Source organism: Motacilla alba, chromosome 19 (genome assembly GCF_015832195.1).
Source record: "Motacilla alba alba isolate MOTALB_02 chromosome 19, Motacilla_alba_V1.0_pri, whole genome shotgun sequence".
Classification (NCBI taxonomy): Eukaryota; Metazoa; Chordata; class Aves; order Passeriformes; family Motacillidae; genus Motacilla; species Motacilla alba.
Window position 1 is genome coordinate 6,636,925 of NC_052034.1, and position 23,571 is coordinate 6,660,495.

The 23,571-nt window shown below is 42.9% G+C and overlaps 1 protein-coding gene across 1 annotated transcript; it reads left to right on the plus strand.

The window, feature by feature from the left end:
* The first annotated feature begins 443 nt into the window (after positions 1-443).
* On the plus strand, positions 444-23,252 carry MYL10 (myosin light chain 10). The gene is made up of 7 exons (XM_038158304.1): positions 444-627; positions 9,508-9,594; positions 12,302-12,377; positions 13,728-13,832; positions 17,259-17,337; positions 22,211-22,259; positions 23,022-23,252. The coding sequence occupies exons 1-7, from the start codon at positions 625-627 to the stop codon at positions 23,118-23,120; spliced, it is 498 nt and encodes a 165-aa protein (XP_038014232.1). The 5' UTR covers positions 444-624; the 3' UTR covers positions 23,121-23,252.
* The last annotated feature ends 319 nt before the right edge of the window (positions 23,253-23,571 follow it).

Sequence of the window (23,571 nt, forward strand, 5' to 3'; positions counted from 1 at the left end):
TCCACCACTTTGCAGTGTTTTGGGATCTGGCCCCAGGCTTCAGGCATGTTTATAGGCTCAGGGAAAAGAGACCTGACCTGAGACACTTTATTGCCATCTGCAGAGAGGTGCTTTTCCACCGTCCAGGTATAGATGCAGTTCTGCAGAGCCTCAGATGTTTTGCTGGAGCTCTGAATGCCTGCACCAGGCTCTGGGGCTACTGAAGTGGCCAGGATTTATTGCTGGTTTCCCCAGCATTTTCTCAAGGAACGTGTTTCCCTTCTTGCTTTTTCAAGATGCCATGTCCACTTAAAATCTTCCAGTGCATGCCCTGTGTTCATTATTTAGCAGTACATGGGAAAACCCCTTCAGCTCAAGCTTGCTGTGAGTGCTGTACAATTGTATCCCAACTGCCTCCTCTACTTATCTGCTGCATTATTTCTGTGAAAGCAAAAGCTGTGCATGGAACAGATGCTTGGAATGGTATTGGGATCCAATTACTGCACTTTTCCAACCTTACATCTATTGTCTAAACTTGGAGCAGGCATATTTTTATTCCTTGGTGACACTATATAAAGAGACAATTGGCATTGTGTTTGTTGGCTGACTGGTTGGCAGAGGAGGGGTGGAAGGAGCAGCAGCACCATGGTAGGTTTTATCCTTCCCCATGTCTGTTTATTTCTGTGTTTCTTTCGGACTCTTATGATTCAAACAGAGCAGGAATGATCACACAGCATCCCATGAAATCTCATCTTAGTATCACATCCAGAATGCTGATATACCCCACAGAGTGAGCTGGGAACTCCCAAGGACTCCTCTGCATGTATTTCACAAACAAGGAAGGCACAGAATGTAGATTAAATTGCAGAAAGGAAGACCTTGTGCAGCTCTGTCCCACATTCACACACCTGGCACGGCTGGTGTGAGACAGAGTTAAGGTCTGCTGTGATGTGATGGGGACTGAGGGAAAGGGATTTCTCTGGAACTGTGACTGTGTTGCTCTTGTGACCATGAGGAGAAGAAGGAAGCTCTGCAGAAATTTCTGTGTCTTGTCTTTGCCCTGCTCACTGTTGGCTTTTAGCTCTGGGACTCCACCAGCCACTTCACTTGATGTGATTCCAAGGAGCAAAGAACTCCTGCCTAAGGAACCATGGGCAGATTTGGCAGATCTTTGTCTCCTGCAAATTCAGAGGAATGACTACAACAGTGTTAGGAAAAAAAGGAGCAGGTGATTTTATCTTTGTTTATTTTGCTCCTTTTTGCAGGTCCTTTTCAGGCTGTGTAAAAGCAATGCTGCCCTGTGGCTCCCTGGGGCTATGGAATATTTGATTGTGGAGAACACCAGAGAGGGAGTTGTATATGAAAAGCTTTCTCAAAGCTTAGTTCAAACTTGATCCTATTTAAGCAGGTGATGAATGTGATCCACGTGCTGTTCTGAGCAGGGCAAAACCACATTCAATGGCATTTCTAAAATCCATGCACAAAACAGGTTCCAGTTTCAGCCAGTGCCAGCCCAGTGTCAGTGGTTTCACACCAATCATGTTCCTCTCCAGTGTTTCAGAAGGGACCAGTGCCTTGTGCTGATTATGCCTCTTCAGGTGTGGATTTACAGGTTTCCCTTTAATCAGCCTCAGTAAAGTCTAACCCCTTTTGAGGGTTCTAACCCCTTTTGTGGGGTGGGGGACAAGTGCTGGGTCTTAGCTTTTCTTTTCCCCCTCTTTTTTTCTTTCCCCAAGATTTCACTTATCAGTTTTTTCCCTTCCTACTAGGTTCAATGACACACCAGCACTCATTGATGTTTGAAGATATTCCAGGACATTCTGTGATGAAATGCTTAAGTTAGGAGACGTGAAAATATAGTGAGAGACTTGTCTGTCTCCTCGCTCCCAGCTCAACTGACGATGCTCTGTGGTGGTTCTTTTCATTGTGCCTTTTGTTTTGGGAAAATCTCTTCTGAGGTACCTTCCTATACAGGGACACATGAAACAGATTTAAAATGGAAAGAAAAAAATAGCCTTAATGAAAGAAAGCTGAAGAATATCTTTACATAAGGAAGTGATCATTTTTTATTAATCAGAGGGAAATGTATATGTAATTATGCTAGATGAACTCTGTGGGGAGGTTTTTTTCTCTCTTTATGATGTCTTAAGGGATTTATAAATATTACAGAGGTTTTATAGCATCATAATATTTCAGATGTGCAGTAAAGCTACTTTCAAAGGATTAGTGCAGACAAAGCAGCATAGTAAAAAATAATTACAAGTCAGCCAGTGCTACTAGGCTCTGACATCCAGGGCTGCTGACAGTGAGAGAGGCAGGGTTCAGGGAGATAATTTTTCTAACAAGAGCAGACCACACAAGTGCTGTGGAATGGAGTTCTGAGAACTGTCTATGGCTCTCCATTTATTCCAGGGAATTTCAGACAAGTTGGGTCTGTGATGTCTCCCTGCACGCTCTGTGCTGGTGGGCAGAAGGAAGGGCAGTGGCACAAGGAAGGAGAGGGAAGCCTTTTTCTTATTCCCAAAACATCCCCGTGTTTGTTCAGTTCAAGTGACACCTCGTGGCACATTTCTGTATGCTGAGGGGAGCTGTGTGCCCAAAAATAGCCTGCATCCTGATCAGATGTACTCTGCAGGCTGGAATGTGCCACCTGCACTGAGACTGGCACCGACCGCAGCACAGCCACGCTGACTGACCCCGGCAGCTGAAACGGGGCTGCTGGTGGCACTGCTGCCATGGTTGTGTGTGTCACTGCGTGTGTGACACACTGGGAGTGTCCATGTGAGTGTGACCATGTGTGTGTGACTCTGTGTGTGTGACAGCCCTGTGAGTGTCTGTGTGTGTGTCCATGTGTGTGTCATTGTGTGTGACAGCCCTGGGAGTGTCCATGTGAGTGTGACCATGTGTGTGTGACTCTGTGTGTGTGACTCTGTGTGTGTGACAGCCCTGTGAGTGTCTGTGTGTGTGACCATGTGTTTGTGTGTGTCAGCATGTGTGACAGCCCTGGGAGTGTCCATGTATGTGTGACCATGTGTGTGTGTGTCAGTGTGTGTTACAGCCCTGGGAGTGTCCATGTGAGTGTGACCATGTGTGTGTGACTCTGTGTGTGTGCGCCCTGTAGTGTCTGTGTGTGTGTGTGTGTATGTGAGTGTGTGTGACAGCCCTGGGAGTGTCTCTGTGTGTGTCGATGTGTGTGTGTGTGTCATTGTGTGTGACAGCCCTGGGAGTGTCCATGTGAGTGTGACCGTGTGTGTGTGTGTGTGTGACAGCCTTGGGAGTGTCTGTGTGTGTGAGTGTTTGTGTGTGTCAGCGTGTGTGACAGCCCTGGGAGTGTCCATGTGTGTGTGACCATGTGTGTGTGACTCTGTGTGTGTGAGTGTGTGTGACAGTCCTGTGAGTGTCCATGTGTGTGAGTCCGTGTGTGTGTGTGTGTGTTTGTGAGTGTCAGCGTGCGTGACAGCCCTGGGAGTGTCTGTGTGTGTGTTCATATGTGTGTGTGTGTGTGTGTGTGTGTGTGGCCATGTGTTTGTGACTGTGTGTCCCTGTGTTTGTCCATATGTGTGTGTGTGTCCCCATATTGTGTTTGTGTATCCGTGTGTGTGTGATCGTGTGTCTGTCCGTGTGTGTGACAGCGCTGTGTGTGCACACAGGCACTGCTCATCTCTTCACATGAAGGAGGAGAAGATTTGCTGGGTTGGGAAAAGCAGCTGTTGAATTTTGGCCTATCTGTTGGATTTTGGCCTAGCTGTTGTATTTTGGCCTACCTGTTGAATTTTGGCCAATCTATTGAATTTTGGCCCCTCTGTTGGGTTTTGGCCCATCTGTTGAATTTGGGGTCTTCAAGGTGGAGGAGCCTGTGGCTGGAGAGGCTGGGGAGGCTCTGCTGCTCCGGGATGAGTTTGGGAGATAAGGCCTTCCCTCTGCGTGTCTGCAGGAGGAGAAGGAGCCTGTGACTGGGAAGGATTTTCTGCGGGGAGGAGGAGAAGGCTGGAGTGTCCAGGAGTGTGAAGCAGGGAGGCTGCAGGCCAACAGATTTCTGTATCTAGCAGGGATCAAAGGTGTGTCTGCATGGGTGTGTGCAGGCTGGGACTACACACAAAATGGAGTGAGGATGAGAAGGGAGGGGTCTGTTTGTGACTGCAGAGCAGGTAATAAAAAGATCTTCTCTTTCTCACTTCTGATAAGGTGGTTTATTTGACTGATCTGAGGCTGCTGCCTGTTTGAAATGCAAATTGTGCCCTTAGAGCAGTTTGTGTTGCTTGCTCCTCTAGACTGTTCCCTCCAAGGCATGCACTTGGATTGGCCTTGTGCTGCTCACCTGCCATGGAAAGGACCTCAACCACTCCAAAAATGGTGGCTTGTCCATAGCTGGGATGTTGGTGCAGATGCAGGGTAAATTATCTCAGCAGAGGAAAACTGTGAGACAAAAATCAATAAATATCCTGTCCTATGCTGCAGCAATCCCTTGTCCAGGCCTGAGATGCAACTTCTGATTCAGAAGCTGTATTTGATGATAACAAAAATTTGAAGAAAGGAAATGTCAGCACCAAGATCCCAGAGTGGATGAAAAACAAGGAGAGAGTGTGATGGATGAAAAAGTAATAGTAACTGAGAGTTGACATCATACAGTGGATCACAGCAGGGGACAAAGTCTGAGCAAAATGATGGATGATTCTGTCTTTTCTGTAGTTGTAGATGCAGTTGCAGAGGAAGGAAGTACAAAATGTGAAACAGTAAAAGCCTGGTGGTATCTTATGTCTACTTTGTCCTGGACTGAATAAACACTTAAGGGTGCAAGACAGCAGAATCAGGCTCTTAAGAGTGTCCACTGCGGATTCTCCCTGCAGGGCTCTCTCCCTGTGTATCCACTGAGCTGTCTCTGGTAGAAAAATTAGAAGACACAATAAGTGGCTGAGTAGGGAAATATTTCTGTTCGTGTTTTTTACTTTGCTGTCAGGAGCACCACTCTGTGTCATCGTTAATTATTAAGAGTATTTTCTGAGGGGCTTAGAGGATGGTGGGCTAAACAAGGAAGTGACCTCCCCAAACCAAACCAAACCAAACCAAACCAAACCAAACCAAACCAAACCAAACCAAACCAAACCAAAGCTGTGGCTTGTGGCAGAGTGCTGCCCATCTCTCCTGACTGCCAGTGGAGATGTTCCTGTGCTGCAGGAAATGCCAGGTGGAGGTTGCTTACTTCCTGCTTGCTGAAGGGTACAAATGTGCCCCTGAGCAGCCACTGAGGGACCTTGCTCACCCTGCTGCAACTTGCCTGGTTTTCCATATTTTTCTTGGTTGTGTGTAAAATGCACCGAGGAGTGGAGATGATAAAGCTCTGCAATAATCCAATGTCATGGATCTCTAGCATCACCTCTTTATGAATTTATCAGGGCAAACAATGCCTCATGTTCTGAAGTAGGAACGAGGTATTTTCATCTCCCTCCTTTGTATGTAGAGGCAGAAACTGATTCCCCACTCCCTTTTCTTCTAGGTCACCCTGAAATCAAATTTCCTTCTGATTCCCTGAACATCACCCCTGCCCCCCCCCACCCCCACCTTTGCAACATACAGAAAATGGATCCCTTTTCTTACATCCAGAGAGGCAAAGGCCACACACACTCATTGTCTCTGCCTGCCTGTGTCCCTGCACACCCTGGTTCTTTCGGGCTCCCTGACACTGCCAGAAAGGAGAAATATAAAGAACCTCAGTGAGGGAAACTCAGCTCAAAGAAAATGTCTGGTACAACAGAGTTTTCTTGGGACCAGATTTTGGTCTGGTTCCATTTCTTCACTTAAAGCCTCTAAAACAAACCAAAACCAACCAAACAAAACAACAACAAAAAAAAGACTCTTTAAAATCCAGGCTAATTGAAAGAGTGCTAACACTGGAAAGACAAATGAGTGATATGCGACAAGCCTGTGGTTTCTCCTCTAAAGTGAAGTGTTGTTTTCTTCACAATGGGATGATTAATACTCTCAGGCAGGAATATTAATAGGCTTGTTCAGTTGTTGCAACATTCTTCCCACTGCTGTGCTATTGAGGCCTCGGAATCCGCGCCCAGGGGACCCTCAGCTCTTCAGTTTCTCATCTGGCACGTTTTGTGTGTCAGTCTCACAGCACATGCTGCAACGAGAGCTGCTCTATCTTTGCAAAGTGCAGCCTGGCACACTTTGGCTTCAAGAGTGGGGAAATCAAGGCAGGCAGAAGTGATGTGTCAGTCACCCCCTTTCTCCTCTGCGAGTCACCTACTAAATCCTTGACCTCTTAGAAGCCACATGTTTGCTCAGATCTGTGATGTTCCTTTTAATATGCCATTATTTCAGAGAGAGACTCTGGAGTCAGAACCATGATTGTGTTCATTAAAAAATTCTGGAGTGTTTGGAATTGTCAGACAGCAGCACAGAACTATTCTATTCTAAGAGTTATTCCTTTCTGTAACACAGACCTCTTTCTGTTCTCTTAGAGCTGTCTTTTAATTCAAGTTACCCACCAGAAAAACAATGAACTCTGTTCTGCTCCTGCTCCACCTACTTCTCTCTCAGCCTTCCTCCTCATAGCACCTCCCTGCCCACAGCTTGTGCAAAATTGGGGTGCAGTTCTTTCTGTGATTATGAATTTTCTGGGTTTTTAGGGCAGGTAAGCTGCATTCCCAGTACTGGGAACTGGTAACCCAAGATGCTCTGTGTTGGATGCTACAAGACTTAGCTTGAACCTGGTGATGGAAACCAACCCCAGCTGGCAGCTGTTCATGGGCTCCTGTGAAATGTATTGGTGGTCTCAGCCCCCTCTTATTTATGAGCAGGTCATAAATGGGATCCACATCCTGACCTCCAGCAGGTAAACTAAAAATTGATTGAGCATCATGGGCACTGATGTTCTCTGTCATCTCTGGAGACAACAAACCAGAGAGTAATAGTGAACAAATATGTTAGGATGAATTTTTCTAGTATTTCTTCTAGGCTGGAAGTAAATTATTTTTAAGGTCCCACCCAACACAAAATCTTCTATGATTCTGTGATGCTACAGTAATTGTTCCCTGTATAATCAATCAGTTTTCAATCTTCTTTGCCTTGAAAAGAACTTCACTAATGTACAGAAACTTTTTGGGTGGTTTTTGACTTGCTGGTCTGTTTCTAATTGATACTGAGCTGCAGCTTTTTCATTTATCTGATCCTTCCTTACAGCTATGGCTCTTGCTTGAAGCCTTACAGCCCAGAGAACTCAATAAACTGAGGAATAATGGAGGAATTGCCAGTGTTTGGCATTTAGAAGAGCTGGACCCCACTGCCCGTGGCTGTGGTGATAGCTGAAAAAATGCAGATGGTTTGCTAGCATGGGGAGTGTTTATCAGGCTGAGCATGGATGCTGTGTTTGGCCACAGCAGAACACACCACGGGGAGGGCAAAGCCTGTTTTTTGTCCAGCAGGAGCAGCTCCAGGAGCCCAGCAGAGCCAGCCCCACTGCCCTGCCTGAGCCCCCTGGCCTGCAGTCCCCCCACAGCTGGCAGTGCTCTCTCCTGGGTAACATCTGCTTCCCCTTTACCTCAGGGAACAAATACATGTAAATACATAGGATTGTTCTGAATATTTCCATTCGATCTGGAAGTGTTGAAAGCCTCCTCCAGGCACCTCACGTTATGTGGAAGATTGCCCATTACTGCTCAAAATAACACTTATTTCATGTGGAGGAGGAGGAGGGAATCTGTTTATTCCAAAATCAATATTTCTACATTCATTAAACATTCCACTTATTAACTTCTTTTTTCCATGCCTGTGGTGGCATTCTATCCTTGTTTTTATCCTCACTACAAGTATATTTTTCACTTAATTTCCATTCCTATTTCCAGATTTTAGTTCTTTGAATTAGCTGATAGGAGCTTGACAGGTCTGGAGTGTGGGTATGTGGGAGAGTGTCTAACATTGCCCTAATTTCCCCCCTTCCATATCCTGGGATCTAAACCAGGGTGGCTGAGTGCAGAAATCTACCTCGCAAATTAAATTGATCAGACAATGTATGCTTCAAACAGAGTCAAGTGGGAATATTTTCTTGAGCTGCTCTGCTCCTCAGGATATTTGAAATCAGTATTGGATTTGAACTTTCACAGGCTTTTTTATTTTGATGAAAGGAGACAGTAGAAGTTGCCTTCTGTTTCATGCAGAATAGCCCAAACTAAGTAAGACTAATTTTCCGTGACATGAGAACCAGGTGGGACTATGATAATGAAGTTTAAAAGTAAAAATGATAAAGAAAAAAGTAATCTGTCTGGAAGGGAACTCAAAAGGCATTGCAGCTCATTATCCTGCCCCAAGTAAGGATAACACTGTGGTTAAAGCACTTCTGTAATCCTTTGGAATCACAGATTTTGTTCTTTACTGCAGAACAAGAACTATATTGTCTTAGGCAAGCTGGTTGGGCCCTTATTCAAAGATATTGAATGAAGCCTAGTTCTGACAGATTTTTAGTGAGCATTAGATTCTTAGATATCATTGTAGCTCTTTCCCCAATCTTGCTCTGTCTCAGCCTCCAGACTTGAGAATGGTGATAAAAGCAGTCCTGCCCTTTCATTTGAGATGACTATCTTGAATATTAAAATAACATGGTCTGCTAAGGTACTGCACTGCACTGCCATAGGTTGGTGCAGGAATAGAGACTACAGGAGTAAAAGGTGTTCCTGCTTGGGAAGGATTAATCTGTTCTGTCAGTGCTGGTCCAGACCAAGCAGATTTCTAAACATTTCTGTGTGAGTAGGAAATGATATAACTTCCCTTTCTAGTTCCTGAGCTGAGTCTTCATGCAGGGCCTTGTCTGGAGTCTGGACTCTGGCTGCCAGTCCCAGCATGGGAACTGGGAAGAAGGAGTCCTTGGAGGCACTTACCTAAATTCTGGTATTTCTTGAGAACAGCAGGCAGGGAATTCTAGCTCACATTTTCAAGTGACACCACTCCACACCGAGGGCTGTCACCCCTGAGCTCTGCAGAGCCAGCGTGGAAGGGGAGTGGTCCCTGTGTGACATGGCCTGGGATCCTTTGAGGTGAAGGTGGCTCTGCCCAAGGAACAGGCAGCTCCTGGGGGAGCCAGCAGTGCACCAGGCAGGATGCTGAGTCACACTTTGGGTCCCTCACCTTTTTAAAGGCAGCACAGTGACAAACTGTCCTGGTTTGTCTGAGCTGTCAGATCCCAGGACACAGCAGGGAGTGGCAAAAAGCCTCAATCTGTTAATAAGGCAGCAATTTTATCCCTTGTATATATATATATATATATATATATATATATTTATTTATTTATTTATTTATTTAATATTATATAGATATAATATTTATATATATATATATATAAGATTTATATATCTATAACTCTGTCTATCTGTCTATGAGATTGAATTTTAAAACCTTGTAATAACAAAGCACAATCCTCTTGTATTACTTGACCGTGTAGTTTTTACCTTCTGTTGAAGATGTAATTTGTTTTCATGGGTGCTTAACAGACAAAGGAATATATATTTGATCTTCTTATTTGTATTACAGGCTCCCAAAAAGGCAAAGAAGAAGATAGAAGGTGGTTCCAATGTTTTCTCTATGTTTGAACAAACCCAGATCCAGGAGTTCAAAGAGGTTGGTCACTACTCTGCTGTTCTCTATAGTCTCCTGTTATTGCTAATGAATAACATAGGTTTTGTTTGTAATCCTTATTCAATTCTCCATCTGCTTTAATAGAACACACAGTTGTTTTCTGAATCATCCCTGTGGTTTTGGCTGGTAGATCATTTTCCTTCTGTGTTTGTTTGTTCTTTCTTTCATTCTTTCTTTCTTTACTTCCCTCACTCCCTCCCTCCCTCCCCTGTTTCACTCTCGACTTATTTGAAAAGCACCCAAGCCCCCACCCCAAAATAAAGGAAAAGCTTAATCTCATCCACTTCATCCCTGATTCAGGAAAACACTTGAGCACATGTTTAAAGTTAAGTGATATTTTAAATAAGAATAGTCTTATGTGCTCAAGTATTGTCCTGAATAGATATGCCAGGCTGAGCCAGGGCTTTCATTGCTGCTCTGTTCCACAACAGCAACAGAAAATATTTGTCTGTGCCCTTCTAATGCTGCCCACAAAGGAGAAATGAGAATGCCAAGAAGCCCTCAGCTTTCTCCACAAATGCCAATAAAACAAGACAACATGTGGAGATGAACTAAGCAACTTTCAGCTCCCAAGGGATTTGGTGTTCCAGGCACTGTAGGTTCTTTGACCAGTTGCCTGTGAAGAGGTAAAACTGATGGGTGGCCTAAAAGCTGGAGAATATTAAAGACAGATAATCTGTTTGATGAGTTTGTCCTCTTCTTCTGTGGGGACAATCTAGAGAGTCCATGAGACCATCACATTCTGCACTGGTTTGTCATGGTAAATTACTGAGTTTTTCCCCATTTTTTCTAACTCATGTCTCCAAAGCAATTTCCAGTGTGATTAATGTCTGCTGTTTCATGTTGTGCTTTCACGTGGCTTTCAAGTTTACTTTTCTTGAGGATTCCCACCAGGAAAGCTCAGTGATTGACAAGACCAAACCCAAGGCAAGGCCTGGAAATATGACCCAGCTAAATTAATTGGAACCACTAATCATTTCCCCCCAGTCAATGGGAACGTTTGAGTCTCTTCTCCCACTTCTTCTCCATATCCTAGGAACCTCCATTTTATTTTCTCCAGGAATAACTGTTTGAAGATAGACCAACACAAAGAACTGGACAGAATGTCATTATTTGATCTTCTTTATATATGATAATAGCAGGGGCATTTCTAGGGGGATGGTGGCAGAATAATGGCAAAAGCATGAGGCAGTGGAGTGGTCGAGTGAAACCCAAAACCATGTTGTGTCTAAGAACTGCATATCTGGGACACATATTTCTGAAAACCTGGTTTGGATTAGAATATTTTTATCTACAGATTTCAACCAGCTCATCAGCAAATGTTTCAGCATTGCTGTTATGTTATTTAAAATTCATCCATTACAGTGCCTGATGCTCTTCCTCTCTCCTGTGAGCTGCCTGGCTTCGGCTTTGCTCTTCATATCTTCTTTCTCTTTTGCTTCCAAATTATGAGGAATCACTGTTTAAAGCAAGGGCAAGACATCTCTAAAGAGTTGAGCTTAATTTTTTGTAAGGGGATGGTTTGGAAGGTAAATATAAGATTATGAACATAATGCTGAAAGGAGCCTCATGGGCAAACTGGGCTGTGAGCAGTGAGGCTTTGCAAGAAACTGGAGGAGAAAATACCTGAAGATACGTGGAGATAACTTGTTCCTGGGAAGAAATGCACCCTGTAGGGCAGCAGACTTTAAAACTCTGCAAGTTACTGCAATCTCAGGGGGACACTGTCTGAAGAAAGAATAATTCCTGGCCATTGCAAAGATACTGTCCCATATTGATGTGCCTGTCAGACAGATAACCAGCTTCAGAGTCATGCCAGCATCAACTCATATTCCCCATGGCATGACCAGGGGAATTTCAGGTCATTAAAATCTTTCCAAATCAATGAAACATTATGAGTGTGATGGCAGCCAAGAGATGGACACACAAATGGGTAAACAGATAGATGAGCAGTTAGCTGGCTTGGTAAACAATGGTTACAGCACATCAAGCCTGTGTTGGCTGAAAATAATAAAAGAAAACCAACTGTTTTTATCTATCAAAAGTTAAATTTTGCCTGACAAGGGTATTTAAGGTCAGCACATCAGTGTCAGTCAGAGCACACAGCACAGTCTCAGAGATGCAGTGTATTAGAAAGGGGAAAAAACTTTGAATAAACAATCTTATGGAACATACATTTCTCTGTACTTTTGAAAGTTCAGCTATCTCTGTGTGATGGATCATTCTAAGGCCCAGGAGGAATCGACTTCAGGTTGATAGCAGAGAGATAGCCACAGAAATGAAATGATTTACAGGAACATTTCAGCCTCATTCAAAGAATGGGACATGGGGAAGGTGTAAAAACAGAGCAAACTCTGGCTAAATCTGCCCTGACTAAAGCCTCCCTAATGCAAACTTTTATGGGTTTAGGGCTGAATGGCTGGAGCTGCCAGCATTGGCTTCAGCCCAATGCACGCTGCACTGAGCATTAATTTAGTAAGAAGAAGTTTGGGTGGGTTTAATTAAGCCCCTTGCCAAGATACAGTAATGTGTTGAAAGTGAGGAAAGTGCAATGATGTGGAGGAATCAAAGGAAGTAAAATATTCCTTTTTACAGCATGAATATCATGCCTCCATGGACTGATGTGTGTGACTGGAGCACTGTCCTGTGCAATGGAAATGGCAATTCCTGTTCCTTTTGCTTCCCACAGGCTTTTACCATCATGGATCAGAACAGGGACGGCTTTATTGACAAAGCAGATTTGAGAGACACATTTGCTGCACTAGGTAAACGAATAATTTAATCCTTAAGAGATATGCTGTCTCAATTTCAAGCATAGAAGAAAGGTTGGTATTAGAATGACAGTGGGAGAAGAAATGAGATACACAGGGGGCAAAAGAAAACCTGTTCTGTTTGACCTTCCTCCCTGTGGTGGTTGGGATCTCACTACAGAGCTCCAGCTGGGAAGTGTCCTGAGCAGAGAGTGGAATGAAGGTCTGATCCCTCCCTGCAACTATTTCAGAAGAAGCCCACCCAAGCAGGGGTCCATGCCAGGCATTTCTGATTTGCCTCTGAATCCAGGCTTTTTCATCTGGGAGCCATGGAATATCCACTGATTAGCACTGCAGTCATGGACTAGCTGCCCCTCTGCCCACACAAACCTAGGAGGGCTTCATGTGAAGTTCTGTGCTGCTGGGAGTTTGTGTGGGGTGAAATGTGCATGTCATGAGATTAGGTATTGTCCATTCCATGGCTAACACAACCTTGATAATATCAAGCAGATTAGAGCAAATCTTCCCAAGGAAAGAAAAGTTCCAGCACTCATGATCCCAAACCTGGAGTTGTATCCTTGTTGCAGCATTTGAGGCTTGAACAGTGATGTAGGCATTTGGGCTTTTGCCATCTGGAGCTTATTAAAAAGAGCTTGATAAGAATCTTTAGTGCTCCCCGGGGTGGAGTCAGACGCCAGCAGAGTCAGTGCAAGGAGCAGAAGCTCCTGAACTCTTTATTGTGACAATGAGGTTTGCAAACTTTGGCCTGTAGCTACTGTTACCCTGAAATATTTATTTCTTAAGGCCAAGTTCTGCTATCTTTCCTGTTCAGTGAAGCCTTTCAATGCCTATAAAGTACATTCACAGCAAATTACCACTCAATTTGAGGAGGGTTGCCAGGGTCTAAATTCTCATCAATAGGGCTGCACAAGGATGGGGAAGGGATCTCATCCATCTGCCCTCTACTCAGAGAGGTGTCTCAATATCCAGGAGGGCAAAGACTGAGACCTTGGATTCACTTCAGTCACTTTGATCTCTGCTATATTAATATCAGTGGGGCCCATATTTCACCTGAGGTAAAAAAAAAAGCCCCAACTCAAAAAGCAGTTTATTTGGAAGTTCCCCTTCTCTCGTCCACTGCTGGCCACGTCTGTGTTATTTATCCTTCTTGCTCCTTCAGTCACCCTTTGATCTCAGAGCCAGCTCTGCCAATTTCTTTTTCACTGGGGTATTTGGGAGTTGTGTTCTACCATGTTATTAGCAAAGTTGCACAGAGCCCTGAGCTCCCCAGTGGGAGGAGATGAATGGGAATCGTTTTTTGAAACACAATTTGTGATTTATTATGAAAAATGATCTCTGCTGCAGGTCGTCTGAATGTCAAGAATGAAGAGCTTGAAGACATGGTGAAGGAGGCGCCAGGTCCTATTAACTTCACTGTCTTCCTTACTATGTTTGGGGAAAAGCTGAAAGGTAAGTACCTCTGGGGGATTGGAGAGGTATCTATCAAAGATCCTCAGCACTGAAATATCTCAGCACCTTGCAAATTATAATAATGTCTCCACAGAACAATGCTTAGAGGCAAGGAGGGATCTCCAGTTTTGCAGACAGAGGGGAAGAATGAAAGGCTAAGGGACGGTGCAGAGGACAATTCAAAGGTGTGATTTAGCTTACACAAGCTCACATGAAAGGGCTGAGCTGGGGTCCAGAAAGTGATGAAACCTCAGCAGCCTGGAGCGCAGGGCAGGGGAGTTATTCACCGTCAGAAGGCTCCTGGGCTGAACTCATGCTCATGCTCTAGTCATAGCACTCCCACTGTTAGCTGGTTTTAAGCATTTCTAAAAAACCCACCCTTTTTGCACTCCTTTGTCACATTAAGCAAACATGGGCTTCCCTCATTTTCTGTATTAATTGTAACTCAGTGGCCCAGCCTCAGTGTCACTTGAGGTCAACAGTGATTTTGGCATGAGGTGAAGATTTCATTGAATAACCCTTAATGGGGTGGATAAATTGAAATAATTAAATTTCAGTGGATTTACAATGATAAGGGAGAGGGATTTTACCCATTGCCACAGAATACATAGGGAACACTGTGGGATGTTCAGGAAATGTGGGTAGTAAATTTGCTGTGTGAGCTGGTAATTTAGTCATGTTTCTTCTCCAGTTAATGGCTGGAAACTGCAAGAGAGGGGGTGTGAGGCCAAGACAGAACTCCAATCATCTTCCTACAGGCATTAGAGAAAGGTGAAAGCCTTCAAAGCAGGGCTGGCCTTAGCCAAGCACGTTCCAGAAGTTTGTAAAAATAACTAATGAATAGAAAAATGGAAAAATCTGATCCTATCTTCTTAAAACCATTTATTGTTTTGTTGATGGACTCTGGCTTTGTATTGCTGAACACAATTCCAGTGAAGGGTTTTCTATGCTTGGAATAGAAAACAGAGAGGTCTGAAAGAAAGAATTCATGTAGTTGGTTCTGGAAGAAAGACACTCTTGCTAAAGAGGGCAGGAAGTCTGGGAAGCATGAGGGGGGATGGAGAAGGCTGACTGAGGAGGGGATTTTACTGCCCAGACATCAACCTGTGTGTGGTACCTCCACCAGGACATTCCAGGTGTCTTCTGGCAGAGCAGGGAGTGCCCTCCTCCATATTCTTCCTCCTGGGATATGGGAATGTTTGTTGTAGGGTGCCCTGCTGCCCATTCCATTTGTGAGCATGGACATAAGCTCTTCCTCCTCTCCCCTCTTCCTCCTCTCCCCTCTTCCCTCTTGCCCCATGCAGTTGCTGAAGCTGGCAAAGCCTCTGGCCCTGCCAATCCTGTGGCCTAAAAGCAGAGCCAGCACAGGAAGGTGAATGGCAAAGCAGAGCCCTCTTGTCTGCAGGTTTCCTGTTGGCTACTAGCAAAGGAGGAAGGTTTTTTTAATTTCCATTTGGTGAAGGGAAAATCACAGCTGTGCTTGTCATGCCCTTCTGGTTGGGTTTGTCATGCAAAGGAAGCAGAGCCAAAAGACTGCACATTCCCAATCAAAACTAATTGGGATGAAGAGCCTTTGTAGTGCAATTAGAAAGGGAGAAAGGGCTAGAGGAAGTGGATATGGCAATTTTGCAACACTCTTTATTAGCTAAGTACCACTCAGAGAATTTGGTGAAAGGTGCTTTCTAAGTAAAATTTGTTGTGCTATAATTGATTTCTGTCATAAAGGGGAAGCTGGGATTTTCAGGATGAGCTTCAGCTTTGTATGTTGAGATTATGATGCCAGATGAACAGCTAACAAAACTCGGTTTATGTTAATGCCAACCACATGGAGCTGCTTCTACAGGGAGTCAGAATAATACAATTTGTACAGAAAACAGAGATGCCGCACATCAAAGAAACCACTTTATTTACCAGCTAATCAATAAAGAATGCCTGCTGCATTGCTTCTCTTCAAAGCCAAAGTCCAAGGATATGACAGAGTAGAAAATGTAAAACACAGTAAGGAAAAAAAATCCCCCCCACAGCGGTGACTACTTAAAATGCAGCCCTCTTCTCGGAGCTGGGGGATGTTTCTCTTCATGGGACAATCAAAACACTCATTAAACACCAATGCTCTTTGTATTGATCACAGATTCACTGCAGTTTGAATACATTGCCTACAGCTCGGCAAAAATAATGTACATGGCCATTGTGTGGCAAGGAGGAGGCCATACGGCCCGAGGTGTGTTCACTATTATATTCTGCAGGATCCTGCTAATCCTTGTGAAATCTTTCAAACAAAGCAAACTGTGAAGGCATCAGGAGAGTCTGTAGAGCAGGGAACCTTGGCTGGGTTCTGTTCTGGTTCTACCTCTGCCAAACTTTGAAACAAACTTTGAATCTGCAACCCCTTTGTGTTGTATCCTTTTTTAATCCCTCCTTCAGCATACAAAATAGCTCCATTTTGTCCACGGAATCAGTTCATCTGCTCGTAAATTTGGTTTCCTACAGTTACAAAGATTTGTATTGTGTATACTACGGTAATATTTTGAAATATTGGGGAATAGTCAGAAACAGAGTACACAGTGTATCCTTTGGTGTGGGTTGAAAATGAGTCTACTCAGAATCTGCAGTATTACAGAATAGTCAGAAGCCCCAGCCAAGATTAAGGCACTGTGAAAACGAGTCCCTGACACAAATGTTTTCCAGTCTGAAGAGATGGGATAGATAATGGAAGGAAGAAAAGGAAGACCATTACAATCATTTTACTGTTGGGAACAGAAGGACAGGGATATTAAAGTCATACCCAAAATCTGTGCCCCGGCTAAGAGCAGAAGCAAAATCTTGTAGCCACAGTCTAATTCTTCAAACCATCCTGTTTCTGTAAGTAACACTTAATGAAGAGACACTTAAGGAGAAGGGCACAATGGGATTTAAGTGCAGATCACCATCTCAGATTGATCATCCTGTTTCCATTGCATTCCATTGGCATTTGGATTTTATGATGAGCTCCATTTCCCTTAGTGAGGGAAATAACCTCTTCTCTATATGGCCAAGAACAAGTAACATCAAAAAGTGTTTTTACAAGGAACGTACAGTGCAAGATTAAAGGAAGCCAGTGAGGGAAACAGTTTGTTATATTTTCATTTCTGAAAGCCACTAATCCTCTGGGTACTGATATTGGAGACCAGTTCCTGGAAGTTTTCTCTCCTGCAGACATAGAATAGATATGAGTTATTATTTTTAAGCTTCTGAGCATTGAACTATTCACCTCTATTGTTTATCTGACATGACAAATGCTGCCGACTCAGGGAACCTTTGTCTTCAAACCCACAACTGCAGAATTCTCCATTTTGCACTGTTTTCAAGCGAATGTAATTACTTAGCAAGTATTCTGCAGCCAGAGAAATACATCCAGGCTTCTAAATTATATTTCATTAATTTTAGGCACGGACCCAGAAGAAACCATTCTGAATGCTTTTAAGATTTTCGACCCAGAAGGAAAAGGCCGCATAAAGGCAGACTAGTAAGTTTATTTCAAATCCTTTAGAAGAATAACAACAATAATAATAATTGCAGAGTTTTAAAGAACTGCTTAAAAGCTGTATTTTTCACAGTATTTTAAGAAGCAGAGAAACATTTAGCTTTGTAAGTCAGAGTTAAAAGTCTGGACCGTTGTATGAATGCATTTGTATACCAAAAAGAGATGTTATTGTCTTCAGACATTGCAAGAGCCAACGGAAATATAATCACATGTAGGCCATTAGATAGCCTCTTTTTGAAGGTCTGGATATAAATCGACACATGACTCTTTGTAAATTAACTCCATATGTAAAATTAAAATAAATGTCTGGTGTCTAACTCTCAATGCTTGACTAAAATGGGAAATCTACTCCCCTCTTTAAAAAAGTGATCAATTTAATTAACTCTGAGACATGGTTTTAGTGCTGGACGTTTTCCTTTTTATGTGTTTATCATTTGAGCCTTCTGCTTCTAGAAATAATTTGCTGTAAAATTCCACTAGATACGGTGAGAGCCAAACCAAATAATACTATTAATAATCTGGCAATTATTGTCAATATGGCTATTTTTAAATAAGGAAGCAGAACTTAATTTGTATTCATATCCTGTTGCACCAACAAAGCAATGTAAAGGGACTTTAGGAGGTATTTGCACAAATGCAAACCCTCCTTGCACTGCCAGAACGGAGCAAGCAGGACTTTCAGGTAGGTGAGAAAAATGATATCAAATGAGGGCAGGGGATGAGGAGACTGGACCTATTGCTCCAGAGGAGTGGTTTATGTGCCTAGATTTATGCATCTGTTTAGATTTGTTCATATGCTGAGATTTCCTGGTGAATTTGGGGTCTGTACTTCTACTGCAGCAGCCTTTTCAGGTAGATTTTATAAAGCATGATATGAATAGGAAATCTATCAGGGAACCATGAGTTACAAAATCGTATTTACATCAATTACTGCTGCTAATGTTGTGACAGCCTCTGACCAGAACCCCGTGGAGATTTCCATGACATTATCTGCAATAATTGATGAAAGATAGTTGAAAATGCAAGATTCATGTACAATATTTCTTTCCTTTACCAAGGTGGTTTTCTATGGCAGTACCCCAGTGGGTCTGAGAACTTTGTGATATGCAAAATAAGAGAGACAGTCCTTTGAGTAAGAACTTCCAAATTAATTAAACACAAGTGGATGTAGCAATCAATCAGAAGGAACAGAGGGTTAAGAGCTGTCCTGATGGTTTTGAGGTTAACATCACCCAAAGACCTTGGGAAGAACAGTCAGGGGATCATATCAGAAGTAACTCAAACAACTGAATAAATGTAGCCTTTTGCCAAACAGGGCAGATCACACAGTAGTGAAATCACAGCCATGAAATACGAACTTCTGATACTCCAGAACCCATGAAATGTTATATTTCCCACCACTATCTGTAACAATATCCTGCATACAAAATCTGCAGCTTGCCACCCTGCGTCCAGATCTACATTCCTTGGATGCTGGAAGCCAGTTGGAGTTTGGGGCAAATTAGGAATGCAGTATCACACTCCAAAATGAAGATGAGAGAGAAATATTTTATTTTTCCTTGATGGAAAAGGTCAACCTTGTCCCCACCCCCACTGCACTACTAACATTAGACAATTGTTTTAGTTCATCACCACAACAGAGCATAATGTTTACTTATTAGACCCGAGGGTAATGTTGATCATTACAGAACAAACCATTAAATCAATTCTGTGGATGTCTTTGAGGTTTAACTTCTATTCATATGCTTCCAAAATGCAGACATTTGAAGTTTTGAAATAATTTTTCTGTTGGCTCATGCAGCCATTTCAATGTGACAGTTAATGCTAATAAATAATATTTCTCCGTATTAAAAAATCCTGGAATGTTTCTCTCAAAAACCAGTCATGCTGACCTTTTAATCAGAACTTCATTTTTATGTTCATGGAGTTAACATCCTTCTGGGGATTTTTATGTCTCTTCCCTCTGCGTGTTTTCACCTCTAGTCTGGAAATGACTCACTTAGTCCATGTGATGGTAGCTGGGATGGAGCCTTCTAACCTTTCCAGAAGCTCCAGGAGTTTATAACTTACTTCCAAATTCAATGACAGACTTTGTTTGTCTGCATCATTATACCACACATAAAACCCTTCCCACAGCATGATGTCAAAAAGAGAAAAAGCTCCCAGTCCCATTCTCAGCTGGCGTAAACTGGGGCAGTGTTTGGAAAGGTTGGATGATTCAGTCCCAAATGCCACTCATGGGGCAGAGTGAGTCAGGCCAACACCAACTGTGCCTGATGCTGAGGCCAATGAAACTTTTCAGATTTGGGCCAAATGAAAATGGACCCAGGGCGATGGAGGAGGTCCCAGGCATGCTGGACTTTGGAGGTGTTTGGCTGAGCTAGAGATGATTCTCCCTGTAGCTGTAGAGCTCTGCTCCTTCCCACTCACCTGGGTTCCTCCAAGACAGCACTGCAGAAAAGGCAAACCCAGAGGAAAACCAAAAATGTCCCAGAGATTTCACAGATAATTTTTAAAAAGGCTTTTAAAATATCAGAATGCAACAAGGTATTTGTAAATGTAGAAGGAATTGATGTGAGCCAGGACAAGGGATAACATTTGGACTCCTAAGTCAAGGCAAATGGATTTTTTTTTTTGGGGGGGGGGGAATTTGGGTTAGGTTTTTGGGGTATTTTTGAGAAGAATATAAGATTTCTAAAGCAAACAAGATACAAAAATTTTAAAAGTACATACTTTCTGGCTTTGGAAATGGTGAGTGTTTGTTTCCCTATAAAATAAATAATGGAAAATGTGCATAGATCCTTCAGTCAGTCCTTCTTCCTTGTGAGTGTGCCAGAGCCTACTGGGCTGTGCATCAGAAGATTATAATTAGATATTTGATCTTTTCTTTTCCCCTAAATACTTTGAGCATGTGAATAGAAGGCACACAGTGCCCAGATCTCTTTTTAATTCAGTCTTGTTTGCGATGAAGTTTATTTGTGACTTCTGACAAAATTGCTGCATGTGCTTCCTTCTATTCACCAAGCTCCTTCCTGGATCACACTTCCCATTTGCATTTGCTAATGCTGTTTGTCCAGGACATATATATCAAATAATCAATTTATCCTGAGGGGAATGCTCTCTCTATTCTTGCACCCACTGATCATTTGAGAATTGGCCTTCAAAAATGCAGTCACATACCAAATGGCCAGAGCAACAGAACAGAAACAGAAACTTGAGACAAAGAGATGAAGAAACTTAGCTAACTACAGAGAATGGTGAAGTAATGCAGGAAAAATATAGCCAATAGCTTAAGCTCTGTCTGTTCCCAAAGCTTGCACAGATATATTCACACTTGTACTTCTCAATTGTTTTCAATTTTCCCTTTCTGGGCTTCCAAATGTGCACTTTATACCAACAAGAGCTGCAGAAGTGCATGTGCCCCTGCCACAGACTGGGATGTGTTGCCTTTTCCTGGAAAAAAATCACACTGTCTGAGCTGTGAGTGCCACTGTAGCTTTGCCACCCAAACTTCACTTCTGTCTGGGAGACTTTTCTCACGTGCAGAAAGGGAGGATTTACTGTTTTGCTTGAACATCTGCACCCACAGTAGATGAATTTTGCTCCCCTGCAAGTGTTCCTGTTCAGGCATGATTTCTATTATAAATAGTTTTAAATATTCCCTTTAAAAAGCAGAAAGGACTTCTTCCAGAAGAGCTGCCACTCTCACTCCCCCCACAACAAATTCTTGAGAAAAGCAGCCTTTTTTCAAATCCACAAACCAAACCAGATTTCTATATTTGCCTCAGCTTTTGTTTTTGTACAACAGACTGCTCACCTGTTATCGCAGCTTTACAGTTTGTTTTACTGCTCCAGAGCTGTGGCTGATAATGTATAAATACATTTGGTAGTGACAAAAGGAGACAACTCTGCCTCTTCAGCGTGAATGAAAACTGTGAGATTAATATAGGAATTCTTCTAAAGGAAGAGGAAATTATTGGTGTTATTGAAGGGATGTTTATGTGAATATAAGTGAGTTTATACTGGTGGATGTCCCAGCACATGCTGCCCTCAGTACATGAGTAACTGGGGGAGGTATAAAGACATTTTATGTACAGGGGTTAGACTAGAAACAAAAATAATTCTTCCTGGCTTTTCTATTCACCTCTAAACTTAGGTTAAAAAATAAAATATTACATGCTCAACTGCCTTCCCACAATGGGTTTAAAACAGAGGGTAAATTAGCTGAGAGTCTGCCCCCAAAATATTCCCTTTGATGTAACTGCACGGGATGCAGATTGTGTGTGGGATAAGCTCCGTGTTACAGTGCTGTGACTCCAGATCAAGACAGTGCACCGTGAAATACACCGGGGCTCATGCAGCTCCACAGCTCCTCTGGGAATGGCTGCATGCAAATGAAGCATTCTCGGGTGATGACTCGCAATAGCGGCTGGAGTTCTCTTTCAAGTCCTCTTTCTCATTTCATGCTCTGTTCCTTTCATCCTCAGATTTTACAGAAAATAGTCTCTCTTTTGGTTTTGTTAAGTGATGCAAACTTTAGGCAGCAAGTGAGGAAACCTACCACTTTAGGTTAAGATAAGCATACAAAATTGCTGTATTTCAATTACAGTAATAACCTTAAACAATTTTAAACCTCTATAAAGTGTCACAAAAGAGAAATAAGTTGGCAGAGCGAGGCATTGACACTGATGGGTGCCCACAGAAAATCTCTTACAATATCATGTAAGGATTAACAGCTCTAATTTATGCGGTCACACAGATTTTCTTTCATGCAACTTCAGGAGGGATCTTGCCATCTGAATTGTCATGTGCCATTATCACCCTTTAATCAGGTTATTTCGTTTTATTTGAACAGCATCAAAGAAATGCTCATGACACAGGCAGACCGGTTCAGTCAAGAAGAGGTAAGGAACTTTATTCAAAACAGGAATCCAGCTCCAGCTCCTGTTCAGCAGTAAGTCCTTGCCCCTCTTTAAATGCATGAATTTAGCTGAAATCCAGACTGAGAAGAGGTTGATGCCAGCTCTGGCAATTAGAAACAATTCAAAGCATCTCTTCTGAAGAGCTCCATGGCTAAATCAAAGTCAAATACATTCTTTGGACTCCCATCCAAGTGCAAGTGTGGCCTATCTCGTGCTGTTCCTCGCCACGGGCCGCTGGGCAATTGATTTACTGGAGTCCAAGTGGATTTGGGTGGGGACTGTGTTCTGGTTTCCATTTCTGTGAGTTACTTGGTTTGAAATCTGAAATGAGGTACTGACTTGGTGGCTTGTGTGAGACTGAGCACGGATTCTGCTGGTTGGGAGGAATTTAGGAGGATTTTATTTTCAGAAGAGGAGATGGAGTGGAGTTGGTCTGTGGACAGAACAGACTGGACAGTCTGTTCCAGTCAGAACAGAGACTGGACTGGACATTTATCAACCAGGGCTTACCTGGGTTTCAGGGAGAGCTCTTTTCAACAGGGAACTTGTGGCATTCCAGCAGGACTTTATTAGCAAGTTATGTTCCAGCTCTGGTTTTATCTTTACCGAGCCCAAGGAAAACTTCTCCATGGTGGTTAAAGGACCCGGGCAGCAGGGAGCTGAGCTAGGTGTAAAATGAAAACCCCTTCATGTTGCTGTCCCAAGTCTGTGAAGTCTGTGACATTCTCTCTCTTTGCTTGGCAGATCAACCAGATGTTTGCTGCTTTCCCTCCAGATGTCTCTGGGAACCTTGACTATAAGAACCTCTGCTATGTTATCACCCATGGTGAGGAGAAAGACTGAGAGCAAAGAGAGGAGGTTCTCCTGTGCTGATGCACTCAGTTATTTCATGAAGCTCTCATGAACAAACATCCAGGATGTGAAGCTGTGTGGTCATTGGAAGAGAACTAATAAAATAATTGAAAATAGATTAAAGTTATTTAATGCTCCTATTTTTATAAAATATCAAAATACCAATTTTGTGAGGGTTCTTTCCCCCATCTTTTTTTTTTTCCTCTCAGTGGTTTGAAATGGAATTTTCTTGATGAACTGGTGCTTTTGTGAATTATTGACAAACCTAATGTTCACCAGATGGTCCATCGGGCACTGCAGTCTTACTTAACCTCTTTTCTTTTATACATAAGCTCCATGTATTAATTGAGAATTCCTCTAGCTTATTGCACCAGGAAGAGTGTCTGGCAAATAGAGCTATGTTCCATTCCACAGCCCCTAGCAATGGAAGTGTAAATAAAAC